Source organism: Neophocaena asiaeorientalis, unplaced genomic scaffold (genome assembly GCF_003031525.2).
Source record: "Neophocaena asiaeorientalis asiaeorientalis breed wild unplaced genomic scaffold, Neophocaena_asiaeorientalis_V1.1 scaffold327, whole genome shotgun sequence".
In the NCBI taxonomy this organism is placed as follows: Eukaryota; Metazoa; Chordata; class Mammalia; order Artiodactyla; family Phocoenidae; genus Neophocaena; species Neophocaena asiaeorientalis.
In genome coordinates this window covers 6,593,803-6,615,481 of record NW_020174560.1, presented here as the reverse complement: position 1 = coordinate 6,615,481, position 21,679 = coordinate 6,593,803, and the positions used below count along the sequence as shown (strand labels likewise).

Sequence of the window (21,679 nt, the reverse complement as noted above, 5' to 3'; positions counted from 1 at the left end):
CCACGTACCACACACACACAAAAAAAAATAGTATAATGACTCTTCATGTACCTGTTCTTCACCTTCAACAATAATCAACTCATAACTAACCTTTTTTCACCTATAATCCTACTCCTCACCATTCTCTGCCTTTGGATTTTTTAAAAATTTATTTATTTATTTATTTATTTTTGGCTGTGCTGGGTCTTCGTTGCTGCTCACAGGCTTTCTCTAGCTGTGGCGAGCGGGGGCTACTCTTTGTTGTGGTGCGTGGGCTTCTCATTGCGGTGGCTTCTGTTATTGCAGAGCACGGGCTCTAGGCATGTGGGCTTCAGTAGCTGTGGCTCGCGGGCTCTAGAGCCCAGGCTCAGCAGTGTGGCGCACGAGCTTAGTTGCTCCACGGCATGTGGGATCTTCCTGGGCCAGGGCTTGAACCCGTGTCCCCTGCATTGGCAGGTGGATTCTTAACCACTGTGCCACCAGTGAAGTCCCATTGGATTATTTTTTTTTTTTGCGGTACGCGGGCCTCTCACTGTTGTGGCCTCTCCCGTTGTGGAGCACAGACTCCGGACGCGCAGGCTCAGCGGCCATGGCTCACGGGCCCAGCCGCTCCGCGGCATGTGGGATCTTCCCAGACCGGGGCATGAACCCGTGTCCCCTGCATTGGCAGGCGGACTCTCAACCATTGCGACACCAGGGAAGCCCTGGATTATTTTTAAGTTTATCCCCCCCCCCACCCCACCCCTTGCCTTTTTCTTTTTTTTGGCTGTGCCTTGCAGCTTTCAGGGTCTTAGCTACCCTACCAGGGATTGAACCCAGGCCCTCGGCAGTGAAAGCATGGAGTCCTAACCACTGGACCTCCAGGGAATTCCCAAGTTTATCCCGTTTTGATGATGGATGAATAAGTGTTCTACCATTCTGGTATCATTACTTATTCCAGAATGCAAAAGTCCATTTATTCACGTAATACTTATGGAATGCTTATTCTGCAACAGGTAGTAGCCTAGGCTCAGCCTATGTAGAGTACATTGTAAACTCCTGGAAAAAATTCACATTAGGTGCTAGGTGGTAACGCAAGGGTATAATTTCTCACTTCTTCTTAAGCTTTTCCGATATCTTTCTGTCTACCCTAGCTTTATTTTCTTAAAAAAAAGAAAGCCGTAAACCATCTGCTGATCCCTGCCCCGCTTGCCTTCCTGATTCTTCTTGCACTCTCAACTTGCCTCATCACACCCAACCACACTGGCCTCCTGACATTACTGAAACATTTCCTTTATGTTCCCACTTCAAAACGTTTGTAATTGATATTCTCTCTGTAACACTTTCCCCTCAGATATCTGCATGGCCTATTCATACCTCACCTCTTTAAAATCTTCTCTCACCTCAGCTGCGTTCCAAAGTGTGTCCTGACCTCTAGATATTTGTCCGTAGTTGCCTTCTTGACTAGTATTTAGGGAGTGGGGTTTTGAGGCATACTCTTGCTCTGTTCTGTATTAAGAATTTAATATCAAATTTATTTATTAAAAAGAATACAAATGGTTGGGGAACAACTCAGCCTTTGCAAACATAAATTTACTTATCATCTTTGCAATATACACCAAAATTATTTAAAAGGATGCTTAAATATTAATTGATTATTATGGTATTCTTTTCTTCATGGTATTCAGAATCCTAAGAAATTAGGTGTTATGCTTTGGTGATAACTTGTGTTTTGTGCCAGATGCCAGCATGCCTCCCAGCTGTAGAACTATGAATCTGAAGAACTGATAGCTAATAGTTTTAACCACTGCAAATCTTGTATTTTAATACTATTTATCTCCCTCTGATGAGTAATTGACTGGTATCATTTCTCCTCTCCCAGATAGTTAAGATAAGGTTTTTGTGAGTTTTTGTGTGTCTTCTTTAAAATCTTGTCCTATGTTCTGCTCTGTCTACTTCACTAGTATCTGTTTCACTGAGATTTAGTTCTTCAAAATACCTTGTTCTGGCAAGAGAGCTGTGAGATTAGCATTCTCAGTCACTGCTCATGGAAGTGTAACTCTTTCTGAGAATATGCATTAAGAAATTTAGACATGTTCATATCCTTTGATTTCATTTTTAGGAATGTAACCTAAGGAAAATGCACATACTGAAGTATATATACTTATTTCTGGGTGGTAGAAATTCTGAGATTATTTTCTTTTTCTCATTCTTTTCTGTTTCTTCTAGGTTTCTTTAATACTCACCAACTTTCCATCCTCTTCTCTTCTCTTCCTTTTCTTTTCTCTATTTCCCCTCAGTACTTTATTGCTTTATTTCTCTTAGTATTAAAATGTATACAGAGGGAGAGAATATATGGGAAATCTGTATCTTCTCATCCATTTTGTTTTGAACCTAAAATTGTCCTTAAAAATGAAGTCTATTTTATAATAAAAATAAGCAGATAAATAGTATGGGATTTTAGGGACTTCCCTGGGTGGCACAGTGGTTGGGAGCCCGCCTGCCAGTGCAGGGGACATGGTTTTGAGCCCTGGTCTGGGAAGATCCCACATGCCGCGGAGCTGCAGGGCCAGTGTGCCACAGGTACTGAACCTGCGCTCTGGAACCCAGGAGCCACAACTACTGAGCCCTAGTGCCGCAGCTACTGAAGCCTGCGCGCCCTAGAGCCCGTGCTCCGCAACAAGAGAGGCCACCGCAATAAGAAGCCCGCACACCGTGGCGAGGAGTGGTCCCTGAAAGCCACAGCTAGAGAGAGCCTGCACTCAGCAACAAAGACCCCAATGCAGCCAAAAATAAATAAATTAAATTAAATTAAAAAAAATAGTATGGGACTTTAAATAAGTTTCTGTTGGGATGGTATTTGGTTCATTAGGAACTCAATAAATGTTTGCTGAATCATTTTATTGCTTTGACTAAGCAAAGGTTCTTCTTTTTATGAGAAAGCAGCCTCTTTGTGTTTTAAAGCCTATATCCTACCACCTAAGAATCAGGGAAACTACTGAAGTATCCAGAAAAAATGAAACATTTCTTTGGATAAATGAAATGTTTTAGGAACTAAAAGTGTTTTAAAATTAAAAATATTTTAATGCCTTCCCTTTATATGAACTATTAAATAGACTTTTAAAGAATCTTATTTGATATTTGTTTTAAAAGCCCCTTCCTGAATTATAGGAACTGCATTAAATTAATTTCATTGTTAGATGGAGAGGACTGAAGTGTCCTAAAGGCTAGGAATTATATTGGTGCATGGGCAATCGAATTGTCACTATTCCTTCATGTACTTGTGCTGTTCAGATGCAATTAGTTGTGTATTTCTTTAACAGTGATATATGTAATGACTAAGTTCCTGCAGATGTTTTTTAAAGTGTACTCTTATTTGGAGATTTTTCTTATTCCTCAGAAACTCAGTCTTTCTTGTTCGTTAATTATTTGAATTGTGCATTGAATGTCTTATTTTAGCTTATAAATTACCACAGTATTCAGGATGGTTATGCCCACATTCATTTTTTTCACTGCATGGATTAAAGTTGTTTAAATACATTTTCTTTCTCCTGCAGTGGTTCCCCCTGGAAGTCCTGGGCCCATTACTCGGCACGGGTCCTATGACAGTTTAGCTTCTGACCATAGTGGACAGGAAGATGAAGAGTGGCTGTCTCAGGTAAGACTCTGAAACACTGGGTCTGTTGAAGTGACAGAAAACAGAGATCCATTAGCTCTTTTTTTCTTGAATTTTAAAAATTATTTTCCTTAGAGGAAAATGGGCAGAATTGGGATTTTTTTAGGTTCCCCAAGAAATAATCAGTTGTCTTTCCATATTAAGAATTTCTCATAAATACTGCTGCAGGGATACATATATTTTATACACACACGTATACATATGTATATATGTGTGTACATTAGCGTTCACACAGAGAGCATAAAATATGCTATCTTTCAAACAATCCATTCATATCCCCCAGGACCTTGGATTTCAGATGGACTGTTTGGATTAAAATAAGAATTGGCCTTGTTAAAACAGTGAAGCCTTTCAACAGTCTTTGGGCTTTTTTTTTGTGGAGGCAACAATTTCTGAAGATTGGGCCCATACTTTGATTAGGAAAGTTAGGCATTCTAATCTACACAAGTGCCCGCCTGGCTTTCCTTTCCTAAGCTCCTGTAATGCCGCTTCTAGCGGTCTCAAAACCAGTCCTCTAACAGCTTCGACTGACCCTTCCTCTCCGTGCTAGGTGAAGCTGTCTTCATCTCAAGGGCTTTGAAATAAAAGATACTCAGGCAGATTTCAAAATGATGAGATTACAAGTGACTTCATTACAAATGCTGTTATGTCTGTCTCAAGTCTGACATCATTTGGTGAAGTTAATGACTGGTCTCAGATTACCAATCCAGCGGCTTTTCATCAGACAGGTGCCTCAGTGGAGGCCGGGTGCAGTTTCATTGCTTTCTCAGGGAAGGGAGCCCAAAAAACTAAAGGGAATCTGGGAACTGGAGAATCAAATTGTTTCTAGGTGACATACATTTCATCACACCAAAAATACTCCCAGGAAGATCCTTGAAGGAGCTTGATGCATATGGAGATACATCATTTCTTGAGGATACCACGATAAATTTAAAAAAAAAAAGAATGCTGGCAAAGAAACCACTGTCCTTCACTTCCACTTTTCAATTAGAAAAAGGGGTAATGTGTGCTGTCAGTGTGAAAGTATCTACAACATGTTTGTACTGCATACAACAGGAGAGTGAGCAGGAACATCTGGCCATTGCCTCAGTAAAATTGCACAGGCATCTGTTTACCTCTCGGCTCTGTGACACTGATGGTTTTGAGCTTAAAATACACAGAATGCTTTATCTGTGGCCTCATTTACATTGCTGAATACAACTTCTTGAATGAGAAATCACTGTCCTAAATCTGAGTAGTTTTCTCCCTGTGATTAGTGGGAATGTGAATATTGTTCCAAGACCGTGATGCTTTTGCCCCTTAGGACTTACAAACACAGAGCTGCACTCCGTGAACCTTTTCAGTTACATTTTGTTAAGAATTAATCACTGCAATCAGAGAAATGTGATTAAATATAAAAGAACTCAGGGCAAAACTAAGGCACACGGCAAGTCAGTTCCATAAAGTATGTATACAGACGTGGATGTAGCCATTACAAGACATCGAGAAATAGTGTTTTACCAAAGGTTTGCATATTTAGTCTCTTATTCAAGTCGCTCATTTGTAAAATCACATGTTTATTTTTAGGTTTTACCCTCTGTCTTACTCTCTGCATTGTCTAATATTGGCAACATTCCATACCCCCTCCTTAGAGCATGAAGTTCATAAAGCATTCTGTTATTACTGTTTTGCAGCATTTAAAATACCTATGTGAATGTTCATGGTAGTTGAGAAAACAATCTAATTAAGAAATGGTATTTTGAAGACAAATCTAGTTTGAGGGAAAATATATAGTCCTCTCTTACATTAAAAATGAAATTTGGAGGATTTTGAGGGCAGTAAATATTATGGTGTTTAATTGTGGAAAGAAACTGGCTTTGGGTATTAAATTATTTCAGACCTTTTCTTTTCCTTGGATAGTTCAAGAACAACTTCACATTTGTCATGAGCTTGGTCCTCAATGAAGGAATTACTTTTAATCTGTGGATTGATAGGTGTAGTATTCACTGCATGCCCACAAAGTGGTAAGTACTGTCTAGAATGAGTGAAAAACGTAGTCCCTAGGGAGCCAGTGCTCGGTATATGAGGCAGGCAACTGATCCTTTTATTCTCATGTGATTTTTGTGTTATATATGTGGGGTGCATGTGTGTGTGTGTGTGTATTTGTGTTTACATATACACACATATATTTACACATACACAAAACGAGTTTCTGGTATTGATATATTTTGGTGAGAACCTGTAGAGGGATGTAGTGAATGTCTCTATAGGTTGCTACTGTCATCACCTTTTTAAAAAATATATATATATTTATTTATTATTATTATTTTTTTGACTGCGCCTAGTCTTAGTTGCAGCACACGGGATCTTTTGTTACGGTGTGCAGGCTCCAGAGCACATGGGCTCTGTAGTTGCAGCACACAGGCTCTCCAGTTGCAGCATGCGGGTTTAGTTGCCCTGCAGCATGTGGGATCTTAGTTCCCCGACCAGGGATTGAACCAGTGTCCCCTGCGTTGCAAGACAGCTTCTTAACCACTGCACCATCAGGGAAGTCCCTGTCATCACCTTTTGATTGTAGATGCCCTGTCCCTCTTCCACTTGGTTAAGATGGGCTTCTTGGAGAATGTGAGTGTTCAGAGCTGAGACTGGGGTGACGGGGTGGATCATGAAAGGCTCTCAAAGGGAGAGCCTAATACATTTCAATCATGATTCCTAATCTGTTCCAGGTAGAAATTGTAACGCACACCGGACCCCACAGACGTCTGTGGATGGGTCCACAGTTCCAGTTCAAAACCATCCATCCCTCAGGCCAAACCACAGTCATATCATCCAGTTCATCTGTGTTGCAGTCTCATGGTCCAAGTGATACTCCACAGCCCCTTTCGGATTTTGATACAGATGATCTTGATCTCAACAGTCTCAGGTAAGAAATAAGAACTAGAGAGTGATTTGAACACATTAATATGTTCATTTGTCGTTAACATCTTAGATAATATTTGCATTTCCCCTTTTGACGCTGTATCACATTGCAGAATACATGCAGTGTAACTTGTGGTTCATCATTATCACTGGGGATCTTATGTGAGATCTTATCACATCCAATAAATATTTGTGTTCTGGATTGTACTTCCCTAAATCTAATATTCAGTGTACTTTTTAAAGCCGTCTTATTTTATGATGCCTCTCTCATATTTCTAATATCTATCTCTTTATCTGTCTTGCTATATTTTCATCATATATATTCTCGATTCTTACTTGTAAGAATCACAGTAGTTTACAGAGTATGCTTTTTATTATTAGCATTTTTTTAATGTAATTGAGAACTTTTTGACTTTTGTGCTCTTCTGTTTGCTTAGCAGTTTAATTTGTTACACCAAGACTTGACACATTAGGATACAACAGACAGTGAAGGGCTCAGTCTAATGCAATATAATCTCCCTTTCCTTGTGTTCTTTTAAAAAAAAATTCTGCAGTGTATTTTTATTTGAATCTAAAATAGCCCTCTGACCTTTTTCTTGCAACTCTTTTTTAAAAATTGTGGAAATATGTGTCCTAATCCTATGTTGGAAATATGTTTTTATTCTACTTCTTTGTCAACATTAATAACAAATCTTTATAACAATGCAAAAGCTGTTGCAGAGGTGGATTAGGCCTAGATATTTCTTCTTTAAGAATAACTCATATAATGAAACATGTCTCCTGTAATACCTAAGTATTTTAGTTTTGTGTTTTTTTTTTTTTTTTTTTTGTGGTACGCGGGCCTCTCACTGTTGTGGCCTTTCTCGTTGCGGAGCACAGGCTCCGGTCGCGCAGGCGCAGCGGCCATGGTTCACGGGCCCAGCCGCTCCGCGGCATGTGGGATCTTCCCGGACTGGGGCACGAACCCGCGTCCCCTGCATCAGCAGGCGGACTCTCAACCACTGCGCCACCAGGGAAGCCCAGTATTTTAGTTTTCTTTGTATTTTATTTCTTCCATACATTTTTGTGTTTTTTGGTTCAGTATATTTTCTTCAGCTTTCTAGAAGTGGCACTTCTCCCTAAGATGTGAGGCAATAGTGACAATACAGTGAGTGCTAGACCATTTTTCATAGGTACTAATTATAAAATATGATCCAGTTTCAGAAAGTCAAGTAGAGTCAATCCTCAGCTTAGTGAATAAGTGCATATTCAGATGTTTTTATAGGTTATTTTGTTACTTAAATGTTAATAAAATAGACCCATAAAACTATGTTTATTCTCTTTACTAAAGTATTCACAAGATTCTCCCCCCACCTTTTTTTCTTTCTGTTGATTGTCACCCGCTACTCTGATAAGACCCTGTCCCTTTTCTTTGGAGGACATCCTCAGCTCCTGTATACACAGCTCTGTTCCTTTGGGTTTTTTGTTTGTTTCTTTTTTTGTTTTTAAAGTTTTTTTTTTTTTTGATGTGAACCATTTTTAAAGTCTTTATTGAATTTATTACAATATTGCTTCTGTTTTCTGTTTTGGTTTTTTGGCCACAAGGCATGTGGGATCTTAGCTCCCCGACCAGGAGTCGAACACGCACCCCCTGCACTGGAAGGTGAAGTCCTAACCACTGGACTGCCAGGGAAGTCCCCTGTTCCTTTGTTTTTGACCTCCCCTAGCTTTCTTATCCCTGTTCTTACCCCTGTTCCTTTGTTTTTGACCTCCCCTAGCTTTCTTATCCCTGTTCTTACCCCTGTTCCTTTGTTTTTGACCTCCCCTAGCTTTCTTATCCCTGTTCTTACCCCTGTTCCTTTGTTTTTGACCTCCCCTAGCTTTCTTACCCCTTATTTCAGATACAGTTCTTCATTCTCTAACTTGCTTCTTCAGACAGAGCTTTATTCCTGAAATCCTTCCAGAAATTTCCTCAGGGACTTTTCTTTTTCTTATACTAAAGAGCTCCCGGTATTTAAATTGTTTCTGTCCTATTTGTTGGGAACATATAAATACTAGAAACCGGGCTTCCCTGGTGGCGCAGTGGTTGAGAGTCCGCCTGCCAATGCAGGGGACACGGGTTCGTGCCCCAGTCTGGAAAGATCCCACATGCCGCGGAGCGGCTGGGCCCGTGAGCCATGGCCGCTGAGCCTGCGCTTCCGGAGCCTGTGCTCCACAACGGGAGAGGCCACAACAGTGAGAGGCCCACGTACAGCAAAAAAAAATAATAATAATAAATAAATAAATATTAGAAACCTTTATGTTAGTCCCAGGTTTATAAGTTTTTTTTATTTCACTTGTAGTTTATATTTAAACATGTAAGCATATAGGCCCTTGGTTATGACCTTAACCCCATTAGAACACAGTTTTGGTGGAAAATTCAGATTTACCTCACATCATTTCAGTTATGTGTCCCGTTTAGTACCATTTCCTGCCCAGCATCCAGTTAGAAATCCCACTCTTTGTATTCTCCTCACTCCTGTCCACTGTCACTTTATCCCAGCTCCTCACCTCTGGTCCTACATTGCTTTAGGCTTATGCACAATGGCAGTATGTCTGTTGACTTTACCTTCTTCTTTCTTTCTTTCTTTCTTTAATTTATTTTTATTAATTTATTTTTGGCTGCGTTGGGTCTTCCTTGCTGCGCACGGGCTTTCCCTAGCTGTGGTGAGCGGGGGCTACACTTCGTTGTGGTGGCTTCTCTTGTTGCCGAGCGTGGGCTTTAGGCACGCGGGCTTCAGTAGTTGTGGCACGTGGGCTCAGTAGTTGTGGCTCGTGGGCTCTAGAGCGTAGGCTCAGTAGTTGTGGCGCATGGGCTTAGTTGCTCTGTGGCATGTGGGATCTTCCCGGGCCAGGGCTCGAACCCGTGTCCCCTGCACTGGCAGGCGGATTCTTAACCACTGTGCCACCAGGGATGCGGCCCTGTACCTTCTCCTTTAAATTGTGAAGACTTGTTTAGATTTTTTGGCTCAACTGACCCTTTACACCTGGTACCTTGTCCTATACCTCATATTGCTAAGGATTACTTGATGCTGTGGTATTCTGCCTCCCTGTATCCTAACCAAAATGGCAACAGTCAGGTGTATTGGTGGCTGTCATATCTATAACAGGCATGGCTGTTAGGCATGGCTAGCCTCATACCAGCTCCTTATTTGGAATAGGGATTTAACTCGTTAAAAAGGTCAATGAAATATTTATTAATAGACCTGAGAAATAGATAATGTAAAAGAAAGTGAAATATAGAACCTAGTTTTTCATTCAAGATTAGCTCCTAAGAAATCAGTTTCATCTTATCATTTTATTTTTTCATCTAGTTAATTAATACATCCATCAACTGATACATTTTATATATGTATGTTGTGAATTTTCTGTGTGTGAGAACATTTAACTTCTACTCTTTTAGCAAACTTCAGTTATATAATACAGTTTTATTAACCATAGTCACTGTGTGATACACTAGATCGTCACACCTTAATCATATTATTTTAGTTGATATATAATTCACATAACATAAAATTCACTGTACAATTCAGTGGCTTTAGTACATTCACTATGTTGTGCTACATCCCCCAGTCTAATTCTAGGACATTTCCATCACTCCCACCAGGTTTTTTTTGGTCTTTTTTAAATTATTATTATGGAAAAATTTCAAGCATATATAAAAATATGTAAAGTTAAAGAGAATAATAGAATTAACCCCTGTGTATCCGTTGCCCAGCTTCAACACATCAATTCTTGGCCAATCTTCTTTCATCTATAGCCCAGTCCATACCCCACCCACAACTCTGGATGATTCAGAAACTCCAATGCTATAAAGTGAATTAATAATAGGAAAATTATTAGGCCACATAAATTATTTAGATTGGGAAGGAGCTTTGATTTGCATGCACTGGGCATGTCTAACAGACTAGCTTCTTGTTTCTTATAAGACCCAGAAAACATCTCTTCTAGAAACTTCAAATGAACTCTTCCTCTCTTCTCACTGGCCCTCATTTGGTTCGGCCTGCCCATCCCTGAGCTAATTAATCTCACCATGAGATGATGGGATTACCATGACTGGCTTGGGAAAATGACCTGGGGCAGAAGGCATACTGGTTAGGGCACCATTATCGTCCACTACAGCAGTGATCATCAACATTTCCAACTTCCAGTACTAGATCAAATGCATCATTTTTCATCCCCCCGCCCCATTTCTTTCTTTCATACAACAAATGCATATACATTCGAGCTGTGCTTTCAGTAAGGACTCTTTTGGGACTTCCCTGGTGGCACAGTGGTTAAGAATCCGCCTGTCAATTCCCACATGCCACGGAGCAACCAAGCGCATGTGCCACAACTACTGAGCCCGCGCTCTAGAGCCCGTGAGCCACAACTACTGAGCCCGTGAGCCACAACTACTGAGCCCGTGTGCCACAACTACTGAAGCCTGTGCACCTAGAGCCCGTGCTCCGCAACAAGAGAAGCCACCGCAATGAGAAGCCCGCGCACCGCAACGAAGAGGAGCCCCCACTCTCTGCAACTAGAAAAAGCCCCTGCACAGCAGCGAAGACCCAGTGCAGCCAAAAATAAATAAATAAATTTATTTAAAAAACATACAAAAATACCTCTTCACAAAGATTAACTCAGTGGATCACGGATCTAAATGTAAAAAGCAAAATTAAAAAAAAAAAAAAAAAAAAAAGGACTCTTTTTCTGTAGTCCATAATTGGTATGTCAGGCTTCTATAATCTGTCCCATGGTGCTTATCGATTCTTATCTTCCACCAGTATCCACTATAAACCCTATGCTTAAGCCAAATCATGCTCCTCAAGATGCCCTCCATTTATCATGCTTGGTCACAATTCCAAGGGTTCACTTGTTCTAGTTCTATGTTTAAAGGGCACTTCTTGCCCCTTTGCATATATACACATCCTAAGACTGTATACAGGTCCAATTTCTTTTTTTTTTTACATCTTTATTGGAGTATAATTGCTTTACAATGGTGTGTTCGTTTCTGCTTTATAACAAAGTGAATCAGTTATACATATACATATGTTCCCATATCTCTTCCCCCTTGCGTCTCCCTCCCTCCCACCCTCCGTATCCCACCCCTCCAGGCCAATTTCTGTTACAGCGCCATAAGATCATCTCGATCTGCTGTGGGCTGTACATTCCTCCCCCCATTTCTTCATTCTGAGCTTTCATTACCTATTTCATTCATTTTCACACTCCAGTTTTCTTTTGCATCAGTCCTGAATGTCCATATGCTATACTATATATCTGCACACAGACTTTGTATTTCGTGTTTTGTTTCTGCTTGTTCCTAGAATAATACTGACACATGATTAATATTCAGCAAATACTTACTGAATGAACGAATCGCCAAAAATGCATGCTTATATTGTTATAACAAGTCTTTAGTCCTTTAAGTTGCCTGGGCCTCTCAAGTCTTTTAGCCATACAGAAATTTTTGTGTGAATAGTATTAATCTAATACAGCTGGAAATAGACTCTTGGCATTTATAGATTTGCCATTCCCAAGCAACTTGAAATTGTATGTAGTAAATTGCAATTTTGCTGAGACTCTAATTGATTCTTCAATGCTAATTGATGATTTTATGGAGGTAACTCAGTTAGATAGTAGTAATCCTGGCTAACCCCCTGGCAGCCAGATCCCAGCACAGCTTTGTTATCCTATGCTTGTTGTCATATATAAAGTAACTTTCATTAAGGATTTTAAGGGAGTGACTCAAAATTTGTATCTATTAATGCTATCTTTTAAGGAAGGCATGGTTCTATTCATGAATTTGAAGATTCTCAAAACTTTTCATCTCCTTTGCAAATGCCAAAGTTTTCAGTATAATGTGTTTTGTGTCCTCTCCCATGCTGCTTCATTTATCCCTTTAAATTAATTTCAGTTTTTCAGTCCCTTGCTTAAAACCTATTGAAAACATACAAAGAGAAGAAGAGGTCTAGAGTGTAGAGAATGCTGTGCTTTAGCCTTCTATGAGAATAAGGGACTGCAGCTCCACTGTTTGCCTTGTTTTAGAATGAATGGTTCTTTAATGGATTGGGCTATTCCAGCGTTCCTGATTTAAGATCTGTTGTAGCCAGCGACAGTTTTGATGCCAGTAACATACGTGAATTAAATTAAATTGCATTGCAGGATCCAGCCAGTCCGCTCTGACCCAGTCAGCATGCCAGGGTCATCCCGTCCAGTGTCTGATCGAAGGGGAATTTCCACCGTGATTGATGCTGCCTCAGGTAGAAAACTACCTCCAAAGTGTTTACTGCGTATTTCTGTGCATTTTTAATTTCTTTTTTGCCACCTTCCTCTTCTTTTTTCGGGGGTGGTGGGGAGGGCTGGCTGCGTGTGCACGTGCAGTTGTGTGTGCACGTGTGCGTGTGAGGGGTGTGTGTGTGTGTATTAAAACAGTACTGTGCCTACATTTGCTGCTAAACGACGCCATGCATTTAAATATTGTTCAGGTTGGTGAATGATGCGGTGGAGTTGGCACTTGATTAAATGTCATGAACACAGTATTGAAGGCTACAGCTTGATGACTGTTTTGCCTTTGATCTCTCAAATGTGGAGAAGCAACCTTGACAGAGAACGTAAATACAATATATGGATTCAATTTACTCAACCTGTTGAGTATCAAAGTGCCTGATCTGTGGAAGTAGAGAGTCCAAATGCTATAGCTTAAATGGTTTTATTATTGAAAGCATAAAGTTTAGAAATTCATTAACTTAACTCTATCTATCACAATGATTAACTTCCTATCCTTGGAAGCAAGCCATGAATATGTGTCATCAGTACCTGGAAGTAGGTCTTTGTCTCTATAGGTGATAGTTGCTACATTAGTATTGTAAAACTGTTTTCTGCCAGGTCTGCCAAATAATAGAACTGCTCGTAATAATACATTTTCTCATCTCTAAATGCAGTCATAAAGAAAATAAGGACAGTGATGCTTTATATATGGTGCATCTGTGGCGCATCTGAAGACAGCATACAGCAGGGTTTCATCAAAAAAGTCTCTTATAAGTAGAATTATTAAACCCTCGACATTAGTCAAACAGTTGAGTCAGAGAGGATTTTAATCTATAGCAATTTCAAAATCCCTAGAGACAGCTGACTTGATTGAGGCTTAAAATGTGAAAGAAAAAGGAAACAAACACAAACCTGATTTGTGAAGGTCTCTTTTAAAAGACCAAAGCTTCTGTTTCTGGTTCTGTCTCTGGATGTGTTTTGAAGTTCGAAAGCTCATGGGTTTCGTACGTTTTCTTGGCTTTCTGAACTATTTGTCAGTGGATTGTACCTTGTGTCTGATTGAGCTATCCACTTCCAGGGCTGTGCTTTCATTCTTAATGTAAACTCCTACTTTGGAGAACTCATACTTGTTCCTCTGCTTTAACTTGGCAACCAGGGTAGTCCCCTGGAAACAAGCACAGAAATATCTAAGGTCTCTAGCCTTGCACTGAATGAGATATTGAGATAGGTGACTTAAACAATAAATCTTTTTGATAGTTTCAGTCTGTCAGTGCTAACAGATCCTGCTCATATGAAATTATCATTTACAATTGTGAATCCTGGAAATGATGTATTTTAACCTGAAGTATTTTATTCAAGATTTCAGTAGTAGGCTTTGTTGGTTTGGGGGTATTGGTTTTTTGTTTTTTTACATTATTAAACTGCCATATTGTTAATGTTTTAGCATCAGGTAACGAGCTATTGGTCAAGTGAAACACATGTCACTAAAGCAGTTCCCATGTGTGTTATTAAATGTGCCATATTCAGTGCACAATTCTGGGTTAAGACTTGTATTTATCACATATCATTATCTCAATTTTAGCTCTTTGTAAAGTTCTCTCATGCCACAGAAAGGAACTTCAGTGAACTATTGCAACCATAGTTTTGTTTTACTCTGTTGCAAGAAGAGTTTTTAAGTTGATGTTTGAGCAGGGGATTCAGTCTTTGCCTTTGATTTACTCAGATTTCCATCAGAAAAACATGTAGGAGTTTCTAGGATATTGTTCTCCAACTCTGAGCCTCTGCCTGACAGTACTAATCTTTGGAGTAGAGAAGGACTTCTTGGTGACCAAGCTGTATTATTTTTCTCGGCCTCTTTTCATTCCAGAAAACTATAGCTCCTTTCAGAATGACAGCCAGAGAAATGAAATGTGTGTGCTACGTTCTCTAGCTGAGCTAAGGAAACCCCATAAATGAGGGATTAGACTTCTATGAATTATCCTCTACCTCTCAAATGGTTTGCGTCCCTTTTGTTGAACATGTTTTTTAAGTGGGTGAATGATGTTTTGTTGGGGAAACTTCATCTACTTCTATCTAGTAGGACCACTTATTTAACAGTCTTACTTTCTATTGAGAAACGATAGAGATAACAAGATAGAGGTTAGATGATTTGGGTTCTTTTTTTGAAATTTATTTTATTGAAGTATAGTTGATTTACAATGTTGTGTTAATTTCTGCTGTACAGCAAAGTGACTCAGTTATACATATATACATTCTTTTTCATATTCTTTTCCATTGTGGTTTATCCCAGGATATTGAATATAGTTCCCTGTGGTATACAGTAGGACTTTATTGTTTATCCATTCTGTATATAATAGTTTGCATCTGCTAATCTCAAACTCTGATTTGGGTGCTTTATGAAAGGAAGTTTATGGGGAAATTCCGTTTTAGATTCTTCTACTAAAAAGAGTATAGCATATTTTTATAATTGCTCCTAAGCCAGGAAGTGCGTCTCTGATTATGACCCATGCATTGGAGGCAGCTGCATATTACGAAGATGCTAATCTGGAGTTTTGATTGCCTTTGCTTAGAGGGATATGACCAGTGTGGCATCTCCTCTTATCAGGGTTCATTGCTTTGTCTTACCGTCAAGCAATTTATACGACTAAACGTATTGTCTTTTTAATTGTTCCTATGGCATATTTTTTTTCTCCATTACCAGTAAAAGTGTAAAAAGTATGAGAAAAATGTCACCCTGGAGCAGCTCAATCATTTAAGCATTCCAGTAAGTGTTGTCTCAAAATGTTAACACTGAAGGTCTTCCTTTGACAGCCTGACATGCATCCGCCATCAATTAAGTTATCTGAAATATTCTTGAATCTCTCTTTTAACAACATCACCTTTCTGGGAAAAGACTTTCATGTGTTTATAATCCCTTTCAATTGTGAAAGGTAACCCTTATTCTGGTTACCTTTATTTTAGTGGCAGCTCTTGCTCTGTCTGTCTAAACCAGTGGTAGTATAATTATTTTTCATCTAAGTACTTTTCAGAAGCATAGTATTTAAAAGTTTAATGTGACACTATCACATCTTTTGATGGCCGTGACAATTTTCAAAGTGAAAATATTATTTAAACCTTGGGTCTGTATGTTCTGTTCTAGGTATATGTGTATACTGCGGTGTTATTCTACTAAAACTAAAAGAGATCAGCAGGGCATCGTGCCACTCTTGCTAGCAAATTTTTTTTTTCTTGATCATCTAATATGTTTGTGCTTCACTCCTTCACATGGCAATATATTACCTAAACTACATGTTTTTCACTTATTAACTTTGATAATTTAGGCACAGTGTAAATTCCATGCCTTTAGATACCTGTGAACCAGCTTCTTGCTGTCTCTCTCTCTCTATATATGTGTATTTTAGACTCAGCAGATCTAAACTGCTTTATATGTAGATGTTGCTTCCCATGACATGTTTCATCTGATCTTTGGAGTTTCAAAAGATACTGTCCTACCTCAGGTTTTGAGTTTAGATAATTGTATGAGGTTCCCTTCTTGACTGAGGAGAAGACCATTCTGGAAATGGACTTTATAGGATTTATCCATACACACGGTCTACCCAGAACAAATGGGATTTGAATGAACTGCTCCATCTTTCCGGTCCAACTGATTGACATCAGTGTCGGAATCTTAGTATGTCTAGACAAAGCAATGCATGGATTACTTACTTTTCTTTTTTTCCCCCTCTGTACATTCCTTTTTTTCCTAACATTCCCGGTTAGGTAACTAAGAATTTCTTCCCTTTGTCCTTTATAACATGTGTCCTTCTTTTGATAAAAGTGTAGGACCTGAAGAAAAAAAAAAAAGTACTGTCAATGTCCTGTTCAAACTTGTTTCCCACATTGGTGACTGAAGTACTTGTTCCAGGCCTTGCAGGCTGTACTTGTTGGATAACTTAATAACAACTCTAATTGCTTTTGAGTCATCCACACAAAGAGCCTAGAAAGATCTGGTTCATCCTAAGTTTGTTTGTCCTCGTTTGTAGTTTTACTATGGAAATTGGTGTTTACCGAGGAAGAACTCAAAGCAACTGAGATTTAAAGACAAACTTATGCCTGACTTGTATGAAGAGCAGACATCTTTGTCAAACTCCACTAAAGTAAACATTTTATAGAGAAAATGTTATTAGAAGTGGTAAGAGCAGCATTGATGTACATTCCTGAGGCAGATGACAGTAGGAGAGGGAAAATTGTGACAGATAAGTAAAGTGAGCTCTTATTCTTTAGAGCAGGCTTTTTGGTACATAAGGTATTGGTGCTACTTCAAGCATTCCACTAAATAGGGACAGAGTTGCAGACCTGGTATTTGTTGTTGTTCTTGACTCAAGAGAAATGTTATTTTTGTTGTACAATTGCAGTCATCTAAATGATTTCTAAGGAATTAATTAATTCAGGCTTCCAGCACCAATTCTTCTGGAAAGCGAAATAATATGTTTGCTTGAAGAAAATGGAAACTGGTTTGATTTGATTGATTTTATAATGATCAACTGTGCCTACTTTGTGTATTTGGCATTTGGTGCATCAGACCCTTAAAAGAACAAATAATACTCATTAGAAGAGTATGGTTGGGTAGGCAACAAGGATATTATTTGAGGAGTCAAATTTCTGCTGGAGGGACATTCTGATAGAGGCATGCTTTTATCTTACAGAGATTTTTCTGATGCGCTGGGGGAAGCATATTCCTAAGGACTGTATTTCACTGTATCTACAGTTGTCGTTTCAATCTGAGGCAGACAAACTTAGTTATTGCATCTTAAAGCCATCAGAGGCACAAGAGCTGCTGGTGGTAAGAAGCAAGAGAGTTATAAGAAACGCCATTTGGTCTACCATGGTGAGGCCACTTAGCTCCGTGACTTTTTTTTTTTTTTAACATCATTATTGGAGTATAACTGCTTTACAGTGGTGTGTTAGTTTCTGCTGTGTAACGAAGTGAATCAGCTCTACGTATACATATATCCCCACATCCCCTCTCTCTTGCGTTCATATATATGCATTAGCATACAGTATTTGTTTTTCTCTTTCTGACTTACCTCACTCTGTATGACAGACTCTAGGTCCATCCACCTCACTACAAGTAACTCAATATCATTTCTTTTCATGGCTGAGTAATACTCCATTGTATATATGTGCCACATCTTTATCCATTCATCTGTCGATGGACACTTAGGTTGCTTCCATGTCCTGGCTATCGTAAATAGCGCTGCAGTGAACATTGTGCTACATGGCTCTTTTTGAATTATGGTTTTCTCTGGGTGTATGCCCAGTAGTGGGATTGCTGGGTCATATGGTAATTCTATTTTTAGTTTTTTAAGGAACCTCCATACTGTTCTCCATAGTGGCTGTACCAATTTACATTCCCACCAACAGTGCAAGAGGGTTCCCTTGTCTCCACACCCTCTCCAGCATTTATTGTTTGTAGACTTTTTGATGATGGCCATTCTGACCAGCGTGAGGTGATACCTCATTGTAGTTTTGTTTTGTTTTTTTTTGTGGTACGCGGGCCTCTCACCGTTATGGCCTCTCCCGTTGGGGAGCACAGGCTCCGGACGCGCAGGCTTAGCGGCCATGGCTCACGGGCCCAGCCGCTCCGCGGCATTTTGGCAGGCGGACTCTCAACCACTGCGCCACCAGGGAAGCCCCTCACTGTAGTTTTGATTTGAATTTCTCTAATGATTAGTGATGTTGAGCATCCTTTCATGTATTTGTTGGCAATCTATATCTTCTTTGGAGAAATGTCTGTTTAGGTCTTTTGACCATTTTTGGATTGGGTTGTTTGGTTTTTTTGATATTGAGGTGCATGAGCTGCTTATATATTTGGGAGATTAATCCAGCTCCATGATTTTAAAACTAGAACTGAGTGACAGAAGCCATGATGTTATAATGGTCTTGAACTTTTGCTGAAACCTTCAACAAGTCATGTTTCCTACCTATCCATTCTTCTCTGCATCTGTAAAAAGAATTTAAGTTTCCCTATGTAAAAATTTGTTTCACCTCTTTTGGCAGGAATGTGTTCAAATTATTTCCTAAAATAATTCCCAGATATAAAGGATATAAAGTTCTTTTGAAATGTTGAGATATTTCTTTGAATAAACAATATGGTTTTCATTTAATAGAGTTCCAGATATTCTTTGTGATTATAAGGTGACGAAAACTCCAGGCATACTTGTACCTTGGGTATTCAAAGCCTATGTGGGATCAGTAAGAGGATTATGGATGAGGGTGAAATTAAAAGAAGGCTTAGTCCTGACCTGTGAACAGAGTCCCTCAGAGGGGAAGAAAGAGGTCAGTACTTTTACTTTGACACTATTTATACTTTAAACAGTAAATATTCAAACTAAGATATTAAGATTGGCTTTTTAATTAGAAATGAGGAAGTCTGTGCATTATTTCAGCTCTAATCTAATGAATACCTACTGCCTGTAGAGAATCAAAAATAAATTTTAGAGATTAAGAATATAGGGAAAAGACCTAGATTTCTCATCAGAAAAGTGCTCAGTCACATCTCTCTCCTTCTGATTTAAATATTCCTCTCATTCTTCTTTCTAATATTTATAGGATGTTAGAAGATGAAATTCAAGTTAACAATGTGGAAAATTTTAGCTCAGCATAATTAAGGAAAAAATCATTGCCCCACTTGAAAATGAAGAAACTGTAAACAGAAGTAGAAGAAGCTGCCGGGAAAGTCTTTTCTGATGACACATTACTTCTTTGAATAAATCTTTGTGTCAACTGAAACCTCGCCTTTGCTTTCTCTGTTGCAAGCACCAAGTCCTTGACATGACTTTAAGTCTTTCCTAAGCATTTTGAGAAGGAATTGATGGAATTCTCCCTACTGTTGATATACCAGGTTACCACATATTTACATGGGACTTTTGGGCCAAAAAACCGAGCACTTCTTTTTTGTACCTTTATTACTACATCTTTAATACAAGGCTGGACTGTTTATGTAGTCTGTTGCCTGAGACTGTGGTGGCAGAGGGACAATATTGGGGGCAGTATTAGAATTTGTTTAAGTCTGAACCGGGAATTCCATCTGTCTTAGTGACATTAGTGTCAAACTGTTAGTGCCACACTATTTTAAATTGTGTCCAAGAGCCTGAGGCTTATGCTTATAGGTGCCATCTATAAACTTAGAAACAAACAAAAGAGCCTCTCTCCATTGAATATGAAAGCCCAGTGAGCAATTAAAAAGCAGCCTGGGACCTCACCCGGACAACTAGTCGGAACCAGAGCTCTTGATATTCCCCTGGATATTGTTGAAAACTGTCAGACAAAAACTAAAGCAAATAATCAAAGTGGAAATAATTGTTCCCGGGAACAGTTTTGTTTTCAAAGCTTGGTGCAGTGGAAGGAATAGTGGCTAGTCACTTACGAATCTTTGGTTCTAGTCTCAGCTCTGCTTGGAACTACCTCTTTAAGAATTTGCTTCAAAACCCAAGGCTTGCTTCTATAAAATGAAGAAAAGAATTGAAGTAGGTTATTTGCAAAGTCCCTTCCAGCTTGAAAAATTGATACATCCATACTTCAGATCACCTTTGAAGAATTTTTTAAAATTAGGGTACAGTTTACATATAGCAAAAACGCACATATCTTAAGCATACAGCTTGATCAATTTTTATGCCCATGTAATCACCAGGCAGATCAAGTTAGAATATTTCCATCACGCCAGAAAGTTCCTTTATTTCTCTTCCAGTCAAGACTACCTTTGGCCTAGACTATGACTTTTATCATCATAAGTTAGCTTTGTCTATATTGAACTTCGTGTAAATGGAATCATTCTGTACATACTCTTTTGTGTCTGGCTTCTTTTACTCAGCTTAATGTTTTCGAGATTCATCCAGGTATTGCATGTGTCACTAGTTCATTTTTTTCTACATTGCAGTGTGGTTTGAATGTAGCACAGTTTATATATCCATTACCCTGTTGTTTTTAGCTTTTGGCATATTACTAATAAAGCTTCTATAAACTTTTCTGTATAAGTCTGTTTTTTTTGGGCGGGGGTGCATATACGTTCATATCTTTGGGGCCTATACCTAGGATTGGAAGTGCTGGCTCACAAGGTAGGCATGTGTTTAGCTTTATTAGGATCTGCCAAGAAAGTATCCCGAAATGACTATACCATTTTTTCATTCTGAACAGCAACGTAGGAGCCGTTCTAGTGAATGTAAACTGTGGTTTTAATTTGCTTTTCTCGGATGCATGCTGATGTTGTGCACCTTGAATATACCTGCTGGCGATTTGGATATCTTCTTTTGCAATGTATTTGTGAAGTCTTTCACCAGTTTTTGTTGGGTCTACTGTCTTTATTGAATTTCAAGGGTTCTTTAACTATTCTGGGTAAGGTCTTTCATTGGATATTTTGCCAGTATGTTCTTTCAGTTCATTGCCTTTTCACTTTCTTATTGGTGTTTTTTGACAAAGCAGAAACCCAAACTTTCCATTGTTTTCCCTTTTATGTTTTCTGATGCTTTTCTCTAGTAATTGTATGGTTTTGGCCTTTGCATTTAGGTCTATTATCCTTTTCAAATTATTTTTTATTACAATATGAAGCAAGGATCAAGGTTCAGTTTCTTCCGTACAAATGTCTCGTTGTTCCTGCACTGTTCATTGAAAATATATGCCTTTTGATGATGCCTTTTCTTTTTTCTTTTTTTTTTTTGCGGTACGCGGGCCTCTCACTGTCGTGGCCTCTCCCGTTGCGGAGCACAGGCTCAGCGGCCATGGCTCACGGGCCCAGCCACTCCGCGGCATGTGGGATCTTCCCGGACCCGGGCACAAACCCGCGTCCCCTGAATCGGCAGGCGGACTCTCAACCACTGCGGCACCAGGGAAGCCTACCTTTTC

The 21,679-nt window shown here is 39.2% G+C and overlaps 1 protein-coding gene across 6 annotated transcripts in view; it reads left to right on the top strand.

The window, feature by feature from the left end:
• The window catches only part of BCAS3 (BCAS3 microtubule associated cell migration factor), a 575,284-nt gene that overhangs the window by 280,502 nt on the left and 273,103 nt on the right, over positions 1-21,679 (top strand). For 5 of the 6 annotated variants that reach the window (XM_024757571.1, XM_024757569.1, XM_024757570.1 and 2 more), the window contains exons 20-22: positions 3,516-3,616; positions 6,340-6,536; positions 12,695-12,792. In XM_024757571.1, coding sequence (XP_024613339.1) covers positions 3,516-3,616; positions 6,340-6,536; positions 12,695-12,792 — 396 coding nt within the window. Of the gene's footprint in view, positions 1-3,515; positions 3,617-6,339; positions 6,537-12,694; positions 12,793-19,390; positions 19,761-21,679 lie in introns of those variants that run through there. The other variant, XM_024757574.1, reaches the window with a different exon arrangement.